At 57.4% G+C, this 17,219-nt stretch overlaps 3 protein-coding genes across 5 annotated transcripts in view; 1 reads left to right on the plus strand and 2 right to left on the minus strand.

Annotated features, from left to right (window-relative positions):
• SUPT6H (SPT6 homolog, histone chaperone and transcription elongation factor) overlaps window positions 1-2,898 on the plus strand; it is a 32,039-nt gene extending 29,141 nt beyond the window's left edge. The window contains exons 33-37 of the mRNA XM_039252148.1: window positions 472-584; window positions 860-937; window positions 1,028-1,194; window positions 1,652-1,839; window positions 2,099-2,898. Of these exons, the coding sequence (XP_039108079.1) occupies window positions 472-584; window positions 860-937; window positions 1,028-1,194; window positions 1,652-1,839; window positions 2,099-2,285 (733 nt within the window). The 3' untranslated portion in view covers window positions 2,286-2,898. The remainder of the gene's footprint in view (window positions 1-471; window positions 585-859; window positions 938-1,027; window positions 1,195-1,651; window positions 1,840-2,098) is intronic.
• Window positions 2,899-4,012: 1,114 nt separating this feature from the next.
• On the minus strand, window positions 4,013-9,346 carry PROCA1 (protein interacting with cyclin A1). The gene is made up of 5 exons (XM_039251828.1): window positions 9,149-9,346; window positions 8,625-8,708; window positions 5,579-5,714; window positions 5,164-5,322; window positions 4,013-5,064 (listed from the first exon to the last, which is right to left on the minus strand). Exons 1-5 carry the CDS (start codon window positions 9,246-9,248, stop codon window positions 4,614-4,616), a joined length of 930 nt encoding a protein of 309 aa, XP_039107759.1. The 5' UTR covers window positions 9,249-9,346; the 3' UTR covers window positions 4,013-4,613.
• Window positions 9,347-12,663: 3,317 nt separating this feature from the next.
• RAB34 (RAB34, member RAS oncogene family) lies at window positions 12,664-17,131 on the minus strand. 3 transcript variants are annotated; one of them, XM_039251849.1, is made up of 11 exons: window positions 16,986-17,131; window positions 16,107-16,203; window positions 15,807-15,898; window positions 14,392-14,457; window positions 14,187-14,288; window positions 14,016-14,080; window positions 13,860-13,911; window positions 13,588-13,669; window positions 13,414-13,504; window positions 13,174-13,281; window positions 12,664-13,091 (listed from the first exon to the last, which is right to left on the minus strand). In XM_039251849.1, the coding sequence occupies exons 1-11, from the start codon at window positions 17,129-17,131 to the stop codon at window positions 13,024-13,026; spliced, it is 969 nt and encodes a 322-aa protein (XP_039107780.1). In that variant the 3' UTR covers window positions 12,664-13,023. The 3 variants fall into 3 exon arrangements, with proteins under 3 accessions (XP_039107780.1, XP_039107766.1, XP_039107772.1); XM_039251835.1 differs by lacking the exon at window positions 16,986-17,131 and having other exon boundaries at window positions 16,107-16,250; XM_039251841.1 differs by lacking the exons at window positions 13,174-13,281; window positions 16,986-17,131 and having other exon boundaries at window positions 16,107-16,250.
• Window positions 17,132-17,219: the final 88 nt, after the last annotated feature.

Consider the following 17,219-nt stretch of genomic DNA (forward strand, 5'->3'; position numbering starts at 1 on the left):
GTGACAATCAGAACTGCAAGTAGAACTGGTCTGAACCCAGAGCCCATCGTCTTACCTACTCTCTGCACTGCAGAGTGTCAAATGAGGTCAGATTAATCACCTTAACGGATGCTTCCACAGTCCAGCGCCGGGGGAGTTGTTTTGCTGACAGCAGCCCTGACACTGTGGCCTCAGTCCTGCCCCCACCTGCAGTGTGCTGCCGTCACACTGCACCCCAGGATGGCGGCCCAGCCACCAACAGGCCTTCCTCTGATGGCCTGAACCTATCATGCCAGGGCTGCTGACTCCTGGCCTTAACTGTGCTCACCTCCTCAGAGTGCAGCCTCCTTTGAAAGTGTCAGGGCTCTTTCATCTCTCCTTTCCCCCCCAGCACCCACTTTGGCTACTTCACACGGTGGAGATCTATTCTGGCCACTCTGTCACAGCTGGCCCCAAGGGGTATCTGACACACGTTTCCTTCCAAAATCCCAGGATAGAATATGTAACAGTGACTCCAGAAGGATTCCGGTACCGGGGCCAAATCTTCCCTACTGTGAATGGACTTTTCCGATGGTTTAAGGATCACTACCAGGATCCTGTACCAGGTGAGTTCTGCTCTGAGTTCTGGGGTATACTCAGAGGGACAGGCAGGCCCTGAATCAAGGTGATCACTGGCCACCAGTGGAAGGGACGAGGCCTGGGCTATCACTGAGGCTGTCTCACTCCTGCTCCAGGCTCCTGGCATCGAGGAGGTCCTCCATCCACTTTGCTGAGCAGCTTCCCTTCTTCCCACCCACCTCAGAACCTTCTCCAGCCCCTGCACTGTGAAAACAGGAACCGGTTGCTGGAGGGACATAACTAACTTTGCCTGTTCCTGCAGGTATCACCCCCAGTAGCAGCAGCAGGACCCGGACACCTGCTTCCATCAATGCCACCCCAGCCAACATCAACCTTGCAGGTGAGCTCACGTCTGAGACTGGGAGCCAGAGAGATGGTGCTGGAAGATTTCGACCTCTAATGTGCCCATCCCCCACCTCTGTGCCTACAGATCTGACACGGGCTGTGAATGCCCTGCCTCAGAACATGACCTCGCAGATGTTCAGTGCCATTGCAGCCGTGACAGGCCAAGGACAGAACCCTAACGCCACCCCAGCCCAGTGGGCCTCCAGCCAGTACGGCTACGGCGGCAGTGGAGGGGGCAGCAGCGCTTACCACGTACGTGCCTTGGGGACAAGCCTCCCTGCAGAGGGTGGAGAAGAGCGAAAGGGAGCGATCACCCTCTACCAACCCGTGTCCATAGACTGGCCTCTGGCAGTGTCTACCCCAGGGGGCTTCATATGTATAGACGGGGCCACCACAGACTGAGGAACTGTCTCCAACACATGTTCCTTTTCCTCAGGCCCCCTTGAGGGTAAAGGGAGTAAGAGAAGGTCTGAGCTTTCCATGGCCCTTTGGGATCTTTGGGACCCTCAAGTGGTCCGTACTGGTGGCCTCTGTTGTGCCGGGTCCCATCCTGCTGGCCTCTCTCTGCCACTTGGGACCACACATTGCTCAAGAAATGGTCAGCTAGAAAGCTCTGTGCTGAGCCCTGGTTCTCAGCTTGCCAGCAGTTCATAGCAAGGCCACATAAGCCCCCAAACCCATCCCCATTTAACTGTTCACCCTCCTCCAGGTGTTCCCAACGCCAGCCCAGCAGCCAGTGGCCACCCCACTAATGACCCCCAGCTACTCCTACACAACCCCAAGCCAGCCCATCACCACACCGCAGTACCACCAGCTACAGGCCAGCACCACCCCGCAGTCTGCCCAGGCCCAGCCCCAGCCCTCCTCCAGCGCTCGGCAACGGCAGCAGCAGCCAAAGTAAGTATGCAGTTGGTGGCACAGAGCATACGGGGCAGGTGTCATCAAGAGGCCAAGGGGTTCAGCATAGGCAGGTCGCCTGGACCTTGTGAGAGCCGTGACCCAGGTGATGCCCCCAGAACCACCGCTTTCTGGGAAAAGACAAAAAACATGAGGTCCGTTTCTGCAAGGATGGACGAGCAGCAGTGTTTGGTGGGAGGGCTTCATTCTGATGAGGATGCGGAGATTCCTAATCTCAGAGGCCCCTTCTCGCTCCCAGGTCCAACAGCCATGCAGCCATCGACTGGGGGAAGATGGCAGAGCAGTGGCTACAGGAAAAGGAAGCAGAGCGGCGGAAACAGAAGCAGAGGCTGACGCCTCGGCCCTCTCCCAGCCCCATGATCGAAAGCACCCCCATGTCCATTGCTGGCGATGCCACCCCGCTCCTGGACGAGATGGACCGGTAGGGGGCCTGCTCCTAGGACTCTGGTTACCTCTGAGGCTGGGAGAGCCCGGCCGCCCACTGCCTCACTCCCTGCCCCGCCTTTTCTGTCCATAAAGTGACGTGAGTTGACGTTCTCTCTGGTGGTCAGCCTGGATGGGTGACAAGCTGGATGGCCTTGGGAATTTGAGCTCAGTGTACGCTAGGCGACGATTCTCCCACTCCAGGCCTTCGCCAACCACCTGTCCCGGGACCAGGCTGGGCGGGGAGTGTGGCGGGAGGAAGAAGAGGAAGACGAGAATGAGAGTGGAACAGTTTTGTATTCTCCCTACAAGCCATTTTGAGCTTCTGCCCTCACCTGACTCTGGGCTGTGACCCCGGGGCACCAAGCTCAGCACATGAGTCTCCCCCAGCTCTTGTGGGGAGAGGAATGCTATTTATTCAGTTTGGGGCAGGAGGGAGAGGAGGGAAAGTATTTCTGACCCAGATGCCAACAGCTTGGGTGGCTAACAGAGCAGAATTGCAGGGGACGCAGGGGAGCAGTGCTGACCTGCCCAGCCCCCGCCTGGCCGCCTTCACCCACCTGCTGCTGCCTCCGCTTCCTGCCTGTCATTTGAATAAACAGTGTTTCTACAGAGCATTTGGCAAAGCCTTTGTCTGCAACGCTCCGGCTCTTGAAGGGTGGCTTTCCAAGCTGGGTTTGGAGCTCCGACAGCTCCCCCTGACTCCTTCCAGGCCACCGGAGAGGCAGTGACTCAGAACAGCAAGCAGATTCTGTATCTGACCACCAAGGGCCAAATCCCGGCTCCGCTTGCCAGCCCTGCGCCCCGAGGGAACTCTTGTTGTCTCCCAGGCAACCATCCTCTCCCTAGGGTATAGGGTGAGGCTAGGCTAGCGAGATCTGCCGCCTCCGCCTCACTGGGGCAGCCGAGGCAGCCGCAGAGGCGGAGGATGTGTGAAAGCGCTCTGCCAAGGGGAAGGCTGCCGCCTCATCAGCCCTCTGTGCGCGTTAGCCGCTCTCGCTGCGCTCTCACACGCCCGCCCCATCTGCCCTGCCTACTAGCCTCCTCCCGCACAGTGAAGAAGGGCCATGAGTAAATTTGGGGTCTCAGCTTGAGCCCCTGCACCTCTTCCCCTGCTCTTTTTGCCAGCTGAGCCTCAGCCCCTGATATTGCCTCTACACACAAGTCCTCCAGTATGTCTGCCCCAGGGAGGGCCCCTTGGTCACCTGCTCCCACACACACGCGCCCTGGTAAAGGACGTGCTGGGATGTCGTGGGGGAAGCCGGTCCCCCTCTTCCCTGCTTGGGGCCGGCCAACGTCCTGGCCCTGTCCCCTTCCCCTGGCCCCACCTCTTTTTGTTTCAGATTCCTGGTCTCCTGTGTTCCTTCAGAAGGGCCACCTCCCCCAGCTTTGCAAATCGGTGCGAGGAAAGTGAGGCTCTCCCCCTCCCTTTCCTCTACTTGGGGCTCAGTAGCAAAATCAGAAAAGGTCACTGCTGCCCAAAATTAGTGAGCTTCCCATCTTGACTTCATCCTGTCATTCAAGATCTCTTTGGCTGTTGGCAAGAGTTAGGAGGGAAGGGCTGGTCTTCTGCGAGGAACTCCATTCTGTTCCCTTCAGCACAAAGGTCTCAAAGGGCCTAGCAGGAGCTGGGACACGCCAGCTGGGAAGATTATGTTCCCTTTGGTGCCACCAGCATCTTCCTAAGGGCCACTTAGAGGAGGGAAAGGCCAGGCACAGTGGCACAGAGTGGGTTAAAAGGTTCAGTTTATTAGGGGTATCACTGCAGACAGTACTGCCTGTCCCCGAGTGGATTTCACACAGACCGGTCTCCCAGGAGATGGGACGCCTCCTTCCCACTGCACCCAGCTGTGCTCCTCTCTTGCCCTGAGCCTAGGATGTTACAGAGAAGCAGGCTGTGCCCCTCCCCTGCCCTCCCTCCTGCCTTCCCATGGACTGCCTCCTGAAAGATGGATTGCCCTTCAGAAACCCCTGCAGCTCCCCCCCAGCCCCTTGGCTCCAGCCGTGTCCAGAGCCCACACCCTCCCCACAGAAGTGACAGGTTGGAGGGAGAGAGAATAGCAGCAGGGGGTCAGCTACAGGCTTGATCTCGTTTATTCTTCACCCTGGATGCCCTGGCCTCAACTGAGATTGGGGTTTGATGCTGGGGGAGATTTCCTCTTGACCTTCTTGATTGGCGAGGCCTTCGCCCTGGGTTTCTTAGCCTGGGCCATGTTCTCTCTCTTCTTGGGCAACGAAGAATCCACAATATCCTCGCTGGAGGGTTCCTCCCGCCCGAGGTCATTGTAACTGTCCTCACTCTCCAGGTCTTCCCGGCTGTCTGGGCTCGACTATGACATCCTGGTCAACTCTCTTGGGCTTATTGATCGGGTCAAGTCTGGAGGTGAAGATTCTGATTTAACCGGGCTTTTCTTCTTAACCAGTTTGCCCTTGGCTTTTTTCTTCAGCTTCGCCTTCTCATCTATCTCCTCCTCCTTGTCTTTCTCTTTCTCTTTTTTCTTCTTTACCTTCTTGATCACCTTGTTGCCCTGGGACTTCCCTGTGGGGCTCTCCGAGCGCCAGATAGTGATGGGAGCTGCCGAGTCCTGGGTACCTGCGACTGCGCCCTTGCCTGCATCGGCGGGTTTGGTGGAGGGCCCCACCCGGGTCGGGATGGGAGGCTTGCTCTCTTCCTCCTCCTCCTCCTCCTCCTCCTCCTCTTCATTCAGGTCGTCTGCCCCACAGTCATGGTGGATGGGATGGTGGATCACTGCCACGGAGACGGGCCTGTAGCTTTTGCACCTGCGACGGAGGGGGACGGGGGAAGAGAAGATGGACAGAGAGTGGCGGGGTGGGGGGTGACCCCTTTAGTGCCGCCCCTGTCAGCCTGCCGGCACTCACCAGCCGTACCAGAACCGCTGCACACACTCTTCCTCTGGGATGAGCTCAAAGCAAGGGGACTGGATGATGTTGACACATGTGGAGCCCACATCTCGGGAGCAGGTTGGGCCCGCGCCTCGGGAGCCGCTGCTGGTGGTCTTCTCGGAGCAGTCCTTCAGCCTGCCACACAGAGGGCTCCGCCTTGCTCCCGGGCCTCCACGATTCCCGGGGGCCCCGGAGGGAGAAGCCCGAGGCACAGCTGGCTTCTGCCGGGCTGAGCCCGGGCGGCCGAGACACCTTCCCACGGCTCTGGAGCAGAGCAAGGTTTACAAACCCGGGCCCGGGCCGAAGGGGGGACCCACACGGGAAGTGTGGGCCTGGCTCTGCCCAGGAGTCTGTCCTGGAGTGTGGGTCCCCCAGCGAGGAGGGCCCTTACCTGGAGTCACAGTTGCAGTGGGTGATAGAGTGCAGGTGCAGGCTGCAGTGGCCGCAGTCGGAGGCAAAGGGGTGGATGATGTGCCCGGTGCACTGCTTATGCTTCCGGCAGCACCGCTCCAGGTCCTTGAATTCACCTGCGAGGGCACGAGTCCGGTCACACCGGCGGCAGCGGCACCCCACGCCTGGGTCTCCCCTCCCACAGCTCAGTCTAAAGGCTTCACCAGATGCACCCACTGTCCCCGCCTCCTCCGGCAGCTTTCTACTTCAGGGGGGTACCCCTCCAGTGGGAACTACACACCCCTCTTCCCCCTCAGGCCCCCTGCGCCATCTGCCTGCCTGCCCTTGCGCCCCACAGACCCCCAGGAAGGTGTCCTACCGAGTCCCCCGTGCTCCCCTGTGACACCCGCCTCCTCCGCTCCCTGCCTCCTCTGGGAGCCTATCCTCCCCCGGCCGCCTGGGTCGTGGAAGGCCATCGGGCCGGCACGCTGTGGAGCCATGTGGCAGACAGGAGCACCCCTCCAGAGTCCCCAGCCTGCCCTGCACAGGCCAGGAAGCCCATGTCCCCTGCCCCACAGCCCCGGAGTCACTCCAGCCCGAGACCTGCTGTGGAAGGCACATTAGGCCCTGCTCCTCAGCCTCTCCTGACTCTGGTGCTTGCTTTCTCTCCTCCCGACCTCTCCTCCCCCTGACACCTTCCTCACTTTCTCGCTTCTCTCTCCGCATGCTCACCCTTCATTCTTTCTCTGCTCCACACTCATCAAGGCCCCATTCCCCATCCCATCTCTTCCCGCTCCCAGGCCTCAGCGTCACAGGCTTGAAACACCGGCCCCCAGCCTGACCCCTTCCGCCCCCTGTAGGCAGCACAGGGCCCAGGGCACGGGGGAGAAGCTGCTGGGGGAAGGATCTGGGACTGGGAGAAAGCCCTGGAGAAAGGCTCCATGCCTTTTGCTCAGGTGAACATACGCCCTGGCCACACTGGAGTCCCCCGGCCTCTACCCCCACCACCTCCCCTCTGACCCTGCCTGAGACTCCAGTCTACCAACGGCTCTCCCTCAGGCCGCCATCCAAAAGGTGAGCCCGCAAGTGACTCCATGTGCCTGATGCACTCCAGGACAGCCTGGTATGGGGTCCTCTGGCTGGCTTACTCCCTCCAGACAGGCCAGTAGGACTGAGCCTTTATCTAGCCTCTACGAGGGGTGGAGCTGGACAAAACCTCACACCTGTCAGGAGTTAACCCAGGCTGGGGGTGTGTTACTCCAAGAGCCTTAAAAGTACTTGAGGGGTGGGGCATCTGGGTGGCTCAGTCGGCTAAGGTCTGACTTCAGCTCAGGTCATGATCATGATCTCACACTTTGTGAGTTAGAGCCCCCCATCAGGCTCTCTGCTGTCACCATAGAGCCCACTTCAAATCCTTTGTCCCCTTCTCTCTCTACACCACCCGTGTGCTCACTCTCACAAAAATAAACATTAAAAAAATCCTTGAGCGGCACCTGAGTGGCTCACTCAGTTAAGTGTCCAACTCTTGATGATCTTGGCTCATGATTTCACAGTTGATGAGATTGAGCCCCGAGTTGGGCTCTGCGTTGACAGTGCAGACGGAGCCTGCTTGGGATTCTCTCTCCCTCTCTCTCTGCCCTTCCTTGTCCTGCACACACATCTCTCTCTCTCTCTCAAAAATAAGCATTATTTTTAACTTTTTTGAGAGAGAGAGAGAGAGAGAGAGAGAGAGCATGAGTGGGGGAGGGGCAGAGAGAGAGAGAGGGAGACAGAAACCGAAACAGTCCTAGGCTCTGAGCTGTCAACACAGAGCCCAATGTGGGGCTTGAACTTGGGAACAGTGAGATCATGACCTGAGCCAAAACCGGACACCTAACCAACTGAGCCACCCAGGTACCCCAAAAAATAAACATTTTTTTAAAAGTACTTGAGGGGCACCTGGGTAACTCAGTCAGTCAAGCATCCGACTTCAGTTTAGGTCATGATCTCACAGTTGGTGGGTTTGAGTCCCACATTGGGTTGTCTGGTATCAGCATAGAGCCTGCTTTGGATCCTCTTTTTCTCCCTCTGCCCCTCCCCTGCTCAGCTTTCTCTCTCTCACTCTCTTTAAAATAAAACATTTAAAAACAAGAAGAATAAAAATAAATTTTAAAAAAGTACTTGAAAGATGAGGAAACAGCAGCTTGGTGTGAGGTTTGCCCCACGTTCCTCCATCTTTCCCTTCCTCCACCAGGCTGTGAAGGTCCCAGGTCCCCTGTACACCCCTGACCCGCTTGATGGCATCCCTTTTTCCTTCTCCCATGCCCCTTCTCCATCCCGGGAGGAATAAGGTATGTAAGGCCTTGGACCGCCACCACCACCACCACTCTCTTTAGCACTGCTGGACTGACTGAGGGGCAAGAGGCAGCATAGTGGCAAGTCAGACTTGAACTTGTAGTCAGACGGGCCTGGATACTAGCCTTGGCTGTCACTAGCAGGATGTCCAAGGGCAAGATACTTCTCTGAGCTTTCATTTCCGTATCCACCAGATGGGGATGGCAGTAATACCTAACTTTGCAGGATTTGGGGGAGGACTCTGTTCACATATGTCAGAGAAATTTGTGCATCATGAAGTGTTTTGCAAAAGACAGGGGTGGGACGCCTGGGTGGCTCAGTCACTTGTGTCCAACTCTTGGTTTAGGCTCAGGTCATGATCCCAAGGTTCATGGGTTTGAGGCCCGTGTCAGGCTCTGTGCTGACAGTGCAGAGCCTACTTGGGATTCCTTCTCTCTCTCTCTCTCTCTCTCTCTCTGCCTCTCTCTCACTCTCTCTCCCCCTTTGTCTTAAAATAAATAAACTTAAAAAAAAAAAAAAAAGGAGGGGGACGGTGGCCTCTAGGAAGGGGCTCTCCCTGCCTGGCGGGAGTAGGGGACGGGGTGGGGCCAAGGGCAGCTGGGTGACCCCTTTCAGAACGAACACTTCCCTCCCTCCTGCCTGCCATCCGGTTATCAGCTTTCCCAACTGAGGGGTGGTGGGGAAGCCTGGGGCCAGAGAATCCCTGGACCCACCTTCGGAGAAGGTAGATGTATCAGTGCTAGACGCCACGCCAGCCAGCAGGTGTCCTCTCTCCCAGCTGGGTAACCTGTTTACATCTGAGAGAGTACAGAGTGGCAGCAGCAGCAGCACCCCTCCCCTCTCCCCCCTCCCCCAGCCATCCATTCATCAAACATTTCCTGAGAAACTCTACCAGCCCCCTGGAGATGCAGAAATTAAATCACCCAACAGTCCCTGCTCTTGAGGGGCTGCGGGAGGGGTGAGGAGAGGGACGCCAGTAAACATCCACCAATAAAATGACATAAATCAGAGTATCCGATCCAGACCGCTTTCCTGAGCACTTCGTCAATATCGTCTTGGGCATTCCCAAAACAGAGTGGCACGTCGCACACAAACCTGTCATCTTCTCCCTGCCTGCCATGAACCATCTCCTCTTGTCTCTTCCATTTCAGAGAGGAATGGGCACCTCAGCTAGGAATCTAGGGATCATTCTTTCCCTCACCTCTACACCGACTTGATGACCCAAGTCTTGCCATACCTGCCTGTCCCGCACAGCTACCTCTATGTTGGTTCATTATCTCTCCGACAGCTGCAGGAGCCTCCTGCCTGACCTCCCTGCCTTGTTTCCCTGCCCTCATCCAGTCCTCACAATGCGGTCAAACTGAGTTTTCTAGACTACCAACTGGTCCACTACGTTCCTTCTGGGTGATAGCATTCCGCTGCCTTCAGGACGCGGTGCACAGGGGCCTAACTCAAAACTCACAAGTGATGCTCATTTGTACAGAATCCTCTCAGTCCTGCGGGCTGAGGAACTCCCTCGCCCTTGTGGCACAGGTGGTGGGGTTCCAGGTTGGGCACCCAAGCAGCTGAATGGGGGAGGAAGGGAGGGGGAAAGGGAGAAAGGAAAGGGAGAAGGGAGCAAGGCAGGGAAGTCTCCTGGGAAATGCCGCTCTGGCCCCGCCCACATCTGGAGACCATTGTGATGTCACGCGTAGAACCGCCAGACTCCCTCCCCTCGGAGTCAATGGAACCGCCCGCTCCAGCCTGGCGACCGGCTGGGTGCTGGACCAGGGGCTCCAGCCGGTCTCCGCATTTCTTGGGCGGCGGCCGGGGCTCCGGCTGCGACAAGGCAACGCCTTCCAGCCTACCAACTAGGGCTTAGCAGCTCTGGCTCCAGACGAACCCGCAGGCATTCTCTAGGGCCTCAGCACCCCAGTCCTCAATCATTGGTCCACGGCTCGGCGTGAGCCCGCCCCCAGGCCCTAACATCGCCCCACCCCAGCCCCTGGCCCCGCCTCCTTCGTCAGCCTCTTCTCAGCTCTACACCCTCCTTGTGTGCCACACCCCCAGCTCGAAACCCATCCCCAAACTCGTGCCCCGCCCCTTCCTTACCGGCGCTGCTCTCGTCCAAGGCGCTGGTATTGTCCTCAGTATTTTCTTTAGTCCACCTTTCAGTCGTCAGTGTCGTCCGGACCCACATCGCTCAGCCCAGCTCTTCGTCGCTACGAGACTCCTCCTCGCAGAAGTCCAATCCTGAAAACCCCGATCTCCGCTTCGCTCCGGTCCGGCCCTTAACTCTGCCTCATGCTTGCCCAATCCCTCCCTCCCTCCACCCTCCCCCGGCTCTGCGTTGTGTTAGCCCAATCTAAACTTCAGCTGCGCTCTTCATCCGGGGCCTCCCAGCTCCTTCCAGGCCCTTTTCTGTCCCACCTTTAATTTTAGTGCCTCCCTCTTCTCTCAGGCCTAAACCTTAGCTCGGCCGCTGAGGCCCAGCCCTCAGTCCCATTCCTGGTTCCCAGCTCTCAGTCCTACCCCCAGACTTTAGCCCCGCCCCTATCTCCGTTCTTAGCCCCGCCCCAGCCATTCTCTCAACCTCAACCTTCCGCCGCAATCCAGCCCCTCCCAACCCTTCCGAACCCAAGCGCTGCCCTGAGCCCCGCCCGCCGCCCCCCCCCCCCCCCCCCCCCCGCCCCAGCGCCGCCGTCCGGCTTTTCCGAGGTCCGTCCCGGTCCGGAACAAGGTAGTCCCCGGCTCGCTCGCGTTCGCCCGATCTCTCTCTCTGCCCTCAAGGCCCTCCACAGGCGTCCAAGGCCCACCTGTCAAGGTGAGGACTTGATGTCGGCTCTCAGCCCCTTGTGGCGCCCCCCACCCAGCCCCTTCCCAGCGTTCCTTGCAGGTCCCCACAGGTGCCCTGTCCCACAGACTTTAGCGGCCAATAAAAATGTCCACGTAGAACCAGGGTCTTGGTTACAATTCCCCCCAATCATTAAAATAATTGAGGTTTTTGAGCGCTTCTGCGGTGTGTTAGTTCGTAGTGCTTGATCTTACTCCTTCCGCAGCCTCGTGGGTCTCCAGAGGCTTGAGGGGGAGCAGGGCCGGCTGCAGTCATAGTAACCTACTCGAGGCACACTACGCAAGCCCCTCACACTGCACATGCATGTATCACACACGCTGCACACATACACAATCTCATCGAGCGTGGACTGATGCCATATGCACACATGCACATGCTTAGCCTGGGCACACTGAAATCTCAGCTCCCACACTCTGTGCAGCAAACATCCCACAGCGGCACTGCGGTGCAGGCTTCAAACACACACACACACACACACACACACACACACACACTGAGCACTGAGTTACCGGCTCTGGGCAAGAACGGCAAGACAAGGCGTGACAACCACAGTCCTGTTAGGGAAGAAGGATGGAAAAAATACTTCTCTTGAGGGGAACACAGTGAGAAGTGATTGAGGATGGACAGTGGGGACTTACACGGGGGGCCTCCTGACTCAGAACATGCCTTTTTCTTTTTGAAGAGGGGAAAAAATGGGCGGTTTTTCTTTTTTCTTTATTCAAAGTAAGCTCGAGGCCCAACATGGGGCTTGAACTCAAGGCCATGAGGTCCAGAGTTGCATGCTCCACCAACTGAGTCAGCCAGCCAGTTTTGTTTTGTTTTGAATTTAGTAATTTAATCCTGTTTTAAAATGTACAGTGAGGGGTGCCTTGGTGGCTCAGTTGGTTAAGCATCAATGACTACTTCAACTCAGCTCAAGATCTCACCGTTTGGGAGTTTCAGCCCTGTGTCTAGCTCTGTGCTGACAGCTCAGAGCCTGGAGCCTGCTTCAGATTCTGTGTCTTCTCCTCTCTCTGCCTCTCCCTCAAAAATAAACATTAAACTTTTTTTTTAATGTAAAATGATACTACTCATACATTTATGTTTATATCATTAATGTAGTTAAATAACACATCTGAGTAAGAGCCAAGCCCACGCCCACTCTGGGCCTTCTGGTCAACCCAAAGAGCATCCCAAACTCAGCCACTCCTTACTGTGTTCCCCTCAGAGAAATATTTTTTATTTGTTTTATTTTATATTTTCTTAATGTTTATTTTTGAGGAGGGGGAGGAGTAAAGTGAGAGGGGGATAGAGGATTCTAAGCAGGCTCCATTCGGACAGTAGAGAGTGCGATGTGGGCCTCGAGCCGTGAGATGGTGACCTGAGCAGAAATAGGACGTTTAACCAACTGAGCCACTCAGGCACCCCCAGAGAAGTATATCTTAAAGGGAAGATAGGAAGAGGATGGAAAAGAAGAGTATCCAATGGAAGAAATTTGGGGATAAGCACCAAGTAAGAGGACACAGTTGGGGATAAGGAACCAAAGGAAAGAGCTCTCAAAACCAAACCCTGAGAGGGGCGCCTGGGTGGCTCAGTCGGTTTAACATCCGACTTCGGCTCAGGTCATGATCTCACGGTTCGTGGGTTCGGGTCCCGCGTCAGGCTCTGTGCTGACGGCTCGGAGCCTAGAGCCTGCTTTGGGTTCTGTGCCTCTCTCTCTGCCCCTCCCCGCCTCAAGCTCTATCTCAAAAATAAATAAACATTAAAACAAAAACAAAACTGAGAGTCCAGGACAGCCCTCCAAATCTGGTTCCTGAGCTCCCAGCCTTTCTGAGCCCTCCCCAGGGGTCAGGGATGGCCAGAATCCCGCAGAAAACTCCAAGACAGCCATACATCCCTGCCCATTCCACATCCCTCGCCCCCAACAAAGGACTCCAAACTGCTAATAACAGAGATTTTAATGCATAAGGCACAGTGTGAGGCTGGGATCATTAGCATCCTCATACTCAAGGGGTCCAGCAGGCTAAGCAAAAGCAGCAGGGACTACCTCCCCACTGCTGGGCAGCCTGGAGAGCCCCGGGGCTGGGGGCGGGGGGGGGGGACATCTAGTCTTTGGCATGGTGCCTGGGGCAGGAAGTGACTAGCATGGTCCCTGCTACCCCTCCAGGGGTACCGCCAAGAAGGGGCAGCTCTTTGGTCTGGAAAACCAATCAGTGCAAACGTCCAGGGTGGCACTCTAGGGCAGTCAAGGTGGCAAAGTGCCCCAGGGCTGGCCAGCCGCTCGACAGTCCCCTTACCGCTCACGGGCAACACGTGGGCTTCTTCCTGTTGGCAGTTAGGTAAAGGTTGCTGTCATCACTGTTGATGCCTGAAGAAGGGTGGAAAATAGGTGAAGCGGGGATTAGAGGTCCCCCGTGCTCTCCGCCACCCTCATCCAGCCAGGCACTCACGGACAACATCCCCAATGCGCCGGGCCCCCGATTTCTCCAGCTCAGCCAGCACGTTTGCCTCAAAGGTCAGTGCCGCCACACGGAAGAAGAATTCCCGGACATTTTCACCTGACACATGGAGCAAATGGGTGCTTAGGGGCAGTTCCAAGCCTGGGGTCATTGGGCACAGCGGAAGGTAGAGGGGCGAGAGGCCGGGCAGGCAGGAGCGTCACCACAGAGGACCTGAAGCCACGGACTCACCCGTGAGGGACGAGACGGCCCAGTACTCAGCCTTCATCTCTTGGGCCACCTTGAGCGCATCTTTCTCCATTAGCACATACTGAGCAGGAGTCTGAGAGAAGGGCAGAGTCAGATGGCAAGGCGGGGGGGCATCCCCTCACCAAGATGGAAGTACCCCCTGCCTGGCACACTTACACTCAAGTCCTTCTTGGAACCCACGAGGAAGAGAAGCACATTGGAAGGGTCATTCTCCTTGAGTGCGTCAGCCAGCCACTGCCTACCATAGAGGGCAGACGATCAGGGATGAGTGAGCTGGACAGGCCCCGCCTGCTGACACACGAAGGCCCATTCCCCCCTCTCTGGTCCTCGACGCTTTCTTCTCCTTCACCGCCAATGCACCTGACCCCCCCTCGTTTCGGAACCCTCTCTTCCCGAAGCCCCCATTATAGTGCAGCATCCCCACGTACTTGGTATGTTCCAGGGAGGCCACATCATTCAGGTTGAAGACAATGATGATGGCTGGAACAGTGGCAAAAACAGCTGACATCGCTGGCTCATTTCCCAGATCCCCCCAGTCCAGGATGAGAGGCTGGGAACACCCACCCGCCCCGCTTCACCCTTACCTTGAGCTCCTCGGTAGTAGGTTGATGCAATGCATTTGAACCTCTCCTGTCCAGCAGTATCCCAGCTTGGAGGAAGCAGGGGGTAAAACACAAGTATGTGGGAGGGGGCTGTGAGGGGGGGTGGAAGTGCTGGGGGCAGGGATGGCTGGCAGGTATAGAGAAAGCACTCACAGCTGCAGACTGAAGGGGACGCCCAACACCTCAAATCGTTCCATCTCAAAGTCCACTCCAATGGTGGCCTTGTAATTCTTATCAAAAGTATCTTTGCAGAACCTGTGGGAGTACCAGATGCTCTGGCCCTGAGCCCAGCCCTCCTGGCTAGGTCTGGCCAAACCCTGCCCAGCCCAAACCAGCCCAGCTAGAGGTGCCTCCTTACCTATTAATGAGACAAGTCTTCCCCACGGACAGGTCCCCCACCACAATGACTTTGGAGATCTTAAACCTGCAGGACACAAAGGTGGGCAGGAGGAATGAGCACTCCCTCTTGCAACCTAGGGAGTCTCAACGTTCTCTACGAGCTCTATAAAGTCAGCACCCAGGCTGTTACCAGAGGCATGAGGCCTCCCAGGCAGCTTGCCTGGGCTCATGTGCTGGGGAGGAGTGTTTTCTGCTTCAGCATCAAAGAGACATGAATTGGAATCCCAGTTCTTACATTTTACTAGCTGGGTGACTTTGGACAAGTTACTTAGCCTCTCTGAGCCTCAGGTGTTTTTCTTTTTTAACGTTTATTTATTATTGACAGAGAGAGACAGAGCATGAGCATGGGAGGGGCAGAGAGAGGGGGAGACACAGAATCCGAAGCAGGCTCCAGGCCCTGAGCTGTCAGCACAGAGCCCGACGTGGGGCTCGAACTCACAAACCGTGAGATCATGACATGAGCCGAAGTTGGATGGATGCTTAACCGACTGAGCCACCCAGGCGCCCCAGTTTCAACATTCGTTACGCAGAGATTTAGTATATATTCTATTGGGTTGTTGTGAAGATTAAAATAAGATAATTGGGGCGCCTGGGTGGCTTAGTCGGTTAAGCGTCCGACTTTCGCTTAGGTCATGATCTCGCAGTTCGTGGGTTCGGGCCCCGCGTCGGGCTCTGTGCTGACTGCCAGCTCCGAGCCTGGAGCCTGTTTCAGTCTGTGACTCCCTCTCTCTCTGACCCTCCCCTGCTCATGCTGTCTCTCTCTCTCTCTCCTAGAAATAAATTTAAAAAAAAAAACATTAAAAAAAATAAAAAAATAAATAAAATAAAATAAGATAAATGTCCTATATTCTGAGACATACCTCCCCCTTGCCCCCCACACATACATTTAGCAACATCTCTGAAATCAGGACACATCTAAAAGGTGAACAATAATTGTAACCAACGCACTGGCTGGCACATAGTAAATACTCAATTAATGGCTGGCAAGTGTCAGTAGTATCACCTTCTTATACACAAAATGAGACACATCCCTCTAGGCACAGCTCCCTGCCCTAGGGCTCAAATGGATGGTACCTGGGAAGCCGAGCTAGTGACACCTCCCCCCCACCCCCGCACTTCCCCATTGGACACCTTCTCTGTATCCGGAAGTGAACTACCCTTTCTACCCCACCCCATTTCTCAGGGCTCACCACAGCCTTGCTGGGAAGAAACGAGAGAACACATGGGTATAAAAGGGGGCAATGACCATATAGCTGGTAGAAGCTGAAACGGAGCCCCGGGGAGGTTGGGGGTGGGTGGGGCTTGTGTACCCTAGCTGTGACTACTGGGTTTCCTGAGCCTTCCTCCTTTCTTTGTTACGGGTGTCTAACTCACCCCACGGTGCCTGTCCGGTGCTCCTGGCAGGCGCAGGTGACGCGGGGGTGGAAGTCTCTGTGCACGTGCAAAGCGGCCTCCTTCCTCAGGCACTGAGAGGCACAGAAGAGAATGGGACTCACCCACTCCTGGCCCACGTCCCGCCGCCAAGCTGCGCTGGGCGGGGGTAGGGGACCACCCAGAAGCAGCCGACGCAGCCGGGTGGCAGGGCTGGGCCCAAGGCTCTAACTGATCTGGGGCCGCCTCCACCCCGCCCACACCCCACCGCAGCCAGAAGCCCGACGTGGCCCTGGAGCCTACCTGGGGCAGCTCGGCCAGGACGCGGTCCCTCCGCACGGGCGCCAGAATGTTCATCTCGTCTGCGGCCTTGCGGGGAGCCCCGAGAAGGCACGGGAGCCTGATCCGCCCCAGCGACCCGGGCCCGTGGAGACCCGACAATCACCCGCGACCGAGGTGTCCCGACTATAACTCTGGGCCACGGGGAGCCTCCGGAAGCCCGCGGCCTCGGAGACGCTACGACCACAGCGGGCCACGGGGATGAAACAATCATCCGAGGCCGGGGCGAACCCACAATCACCCGGGCCCGGGGGGTCCCGAAGACGACTCGGGGGCGGGGAGACTCCTGGGCAGCCAAATGGGGGCGGGAAGTCCCGTCCGGAGGGGGCCGGGCCCGCGCAGACCCCACGATAACTCGGGGCCGGATAGTTCCTACAATGACTCGGGGCCGCGGAGACCCGACGACAACTCGGGGTTCAGGCGGCCCTACCATAACAGAGCTGCCCGGGGGCGCGGAGCGGCCCCGCCGCACGGGGTCAGTGTGCGCTGGGACGGCGCTGCAAGGCCCGCGGGCTGCTGGAGGAGGGGGCCTGGGGCCCGGTCCGCAGCCGGGCCTGGCGTCCCGCTCTGCTCTCCCTCCGCGAGCGCTGTAACATGATCCCCGGAAATTCCTGGAGAAGGGCCGCCCCCCGCCCCTCTCCCGGCAGCTCCCGGCCTCGCGGGCTGTCTCAACCTCCCCCTCCTCTCCTCCCACTGCGCTGCCCCAGCTCTGGCTACCCTGCCAGATGCCTCACGGGCACCAAGACCGCCTCCACCCAGCCTGGAACCTGTCCAGATCGAGGTCCCCCAGGGTGCACTCCCTTGCACCTCTGTGCCGCGCTGCGGCTCCAAGGGGACCCTTACCCGGTCCAACTGGTGATGGAGAACCAGTGATTGCTGCGCAGTATCTGGCTGGACCAGGAACCGGCGGGGAGGAGAAAGGAGGAGAGAAGGGGCCCGAGGAGAGGCGGCGCTTCCCTCCTCAACTCCAGGCCCAGGACGTGACTCATAGAGTCTGCCCTCGCCCGCCCTTCTGCCCTAGGATAGGGTAGGGGGAGAGGGAAAGCACACCGGGGATGCGAGGGTCGGAATGGGATG

This window comes from Hyaena hyaena, unplaced genomic scaffold (assembly GCF_003009895.1).
Source record: "Hyaena hyaena isolate Hyena2069 unplaced genomic scaffold, ASM300989v1 scaffold_10, whole genome shotgun sequence".
In the NCBI taxonomy this organism is placed as follows: Eukaryota; Metazoa; Chordata; class Mammalia; order Carnivora; family Hyaenidae; genus Hyaena; species Hyaena hyaena.

What these genes read in the sequence shown, in the direction of transcription:
- PROCA1 (XM_039251828.1), bottom strand. Translation starts at nt 9,248, where the DNA reads ATGAGGGCAGGGAAACAAGGCAGGGAGGTCAGGCAGGAGGCTCCTGCA. An exon ending in CACTGCAACTGTGACTCCAG is followed by an intron (nt 5,323 to 5,578) that starts GTAAGGGCCCTC and finishes TCTGTGTGGCAG; the next exon opens with GCTGAAGGACTGCTCCGAGA. An exon ending in CAGCGGTTCTGGTACGGCTG is followed by an intron (nt 5,065 to 5,163) that starts GTGAGTGCCGGC and finishes CCTCCGTCGCAG; the next exon opens with GTGCAAAAGCTACAGGCCCG.
- RAB34 (XM_039251849.1), bottom strand. Translation starts at nt 17,131, where the DNA reads ATGAGTCACGTCCTGGGCCTGGAGTTGAGGAGGGAAGCGCCGCCTCTC. An exon ending in GTTCCAAGAAGGACTTGAGT is followed by an intron (nt 13,505 to 13,587) that starts GTAAGTGTGCCA and finishes CCCTTCTCTCAG; the next exon opens with ACTCCTGCTCAGTATGTGCT. An exon ending in GCGCATTGGGGATGTTGTCC is followed by an intron (nt 13,092 to 13,173) that starts GTGAGTGCCTGG and finishes ACCCTTCTTCAG; the next exon opens with GCATCAACAGTGATGACAGC.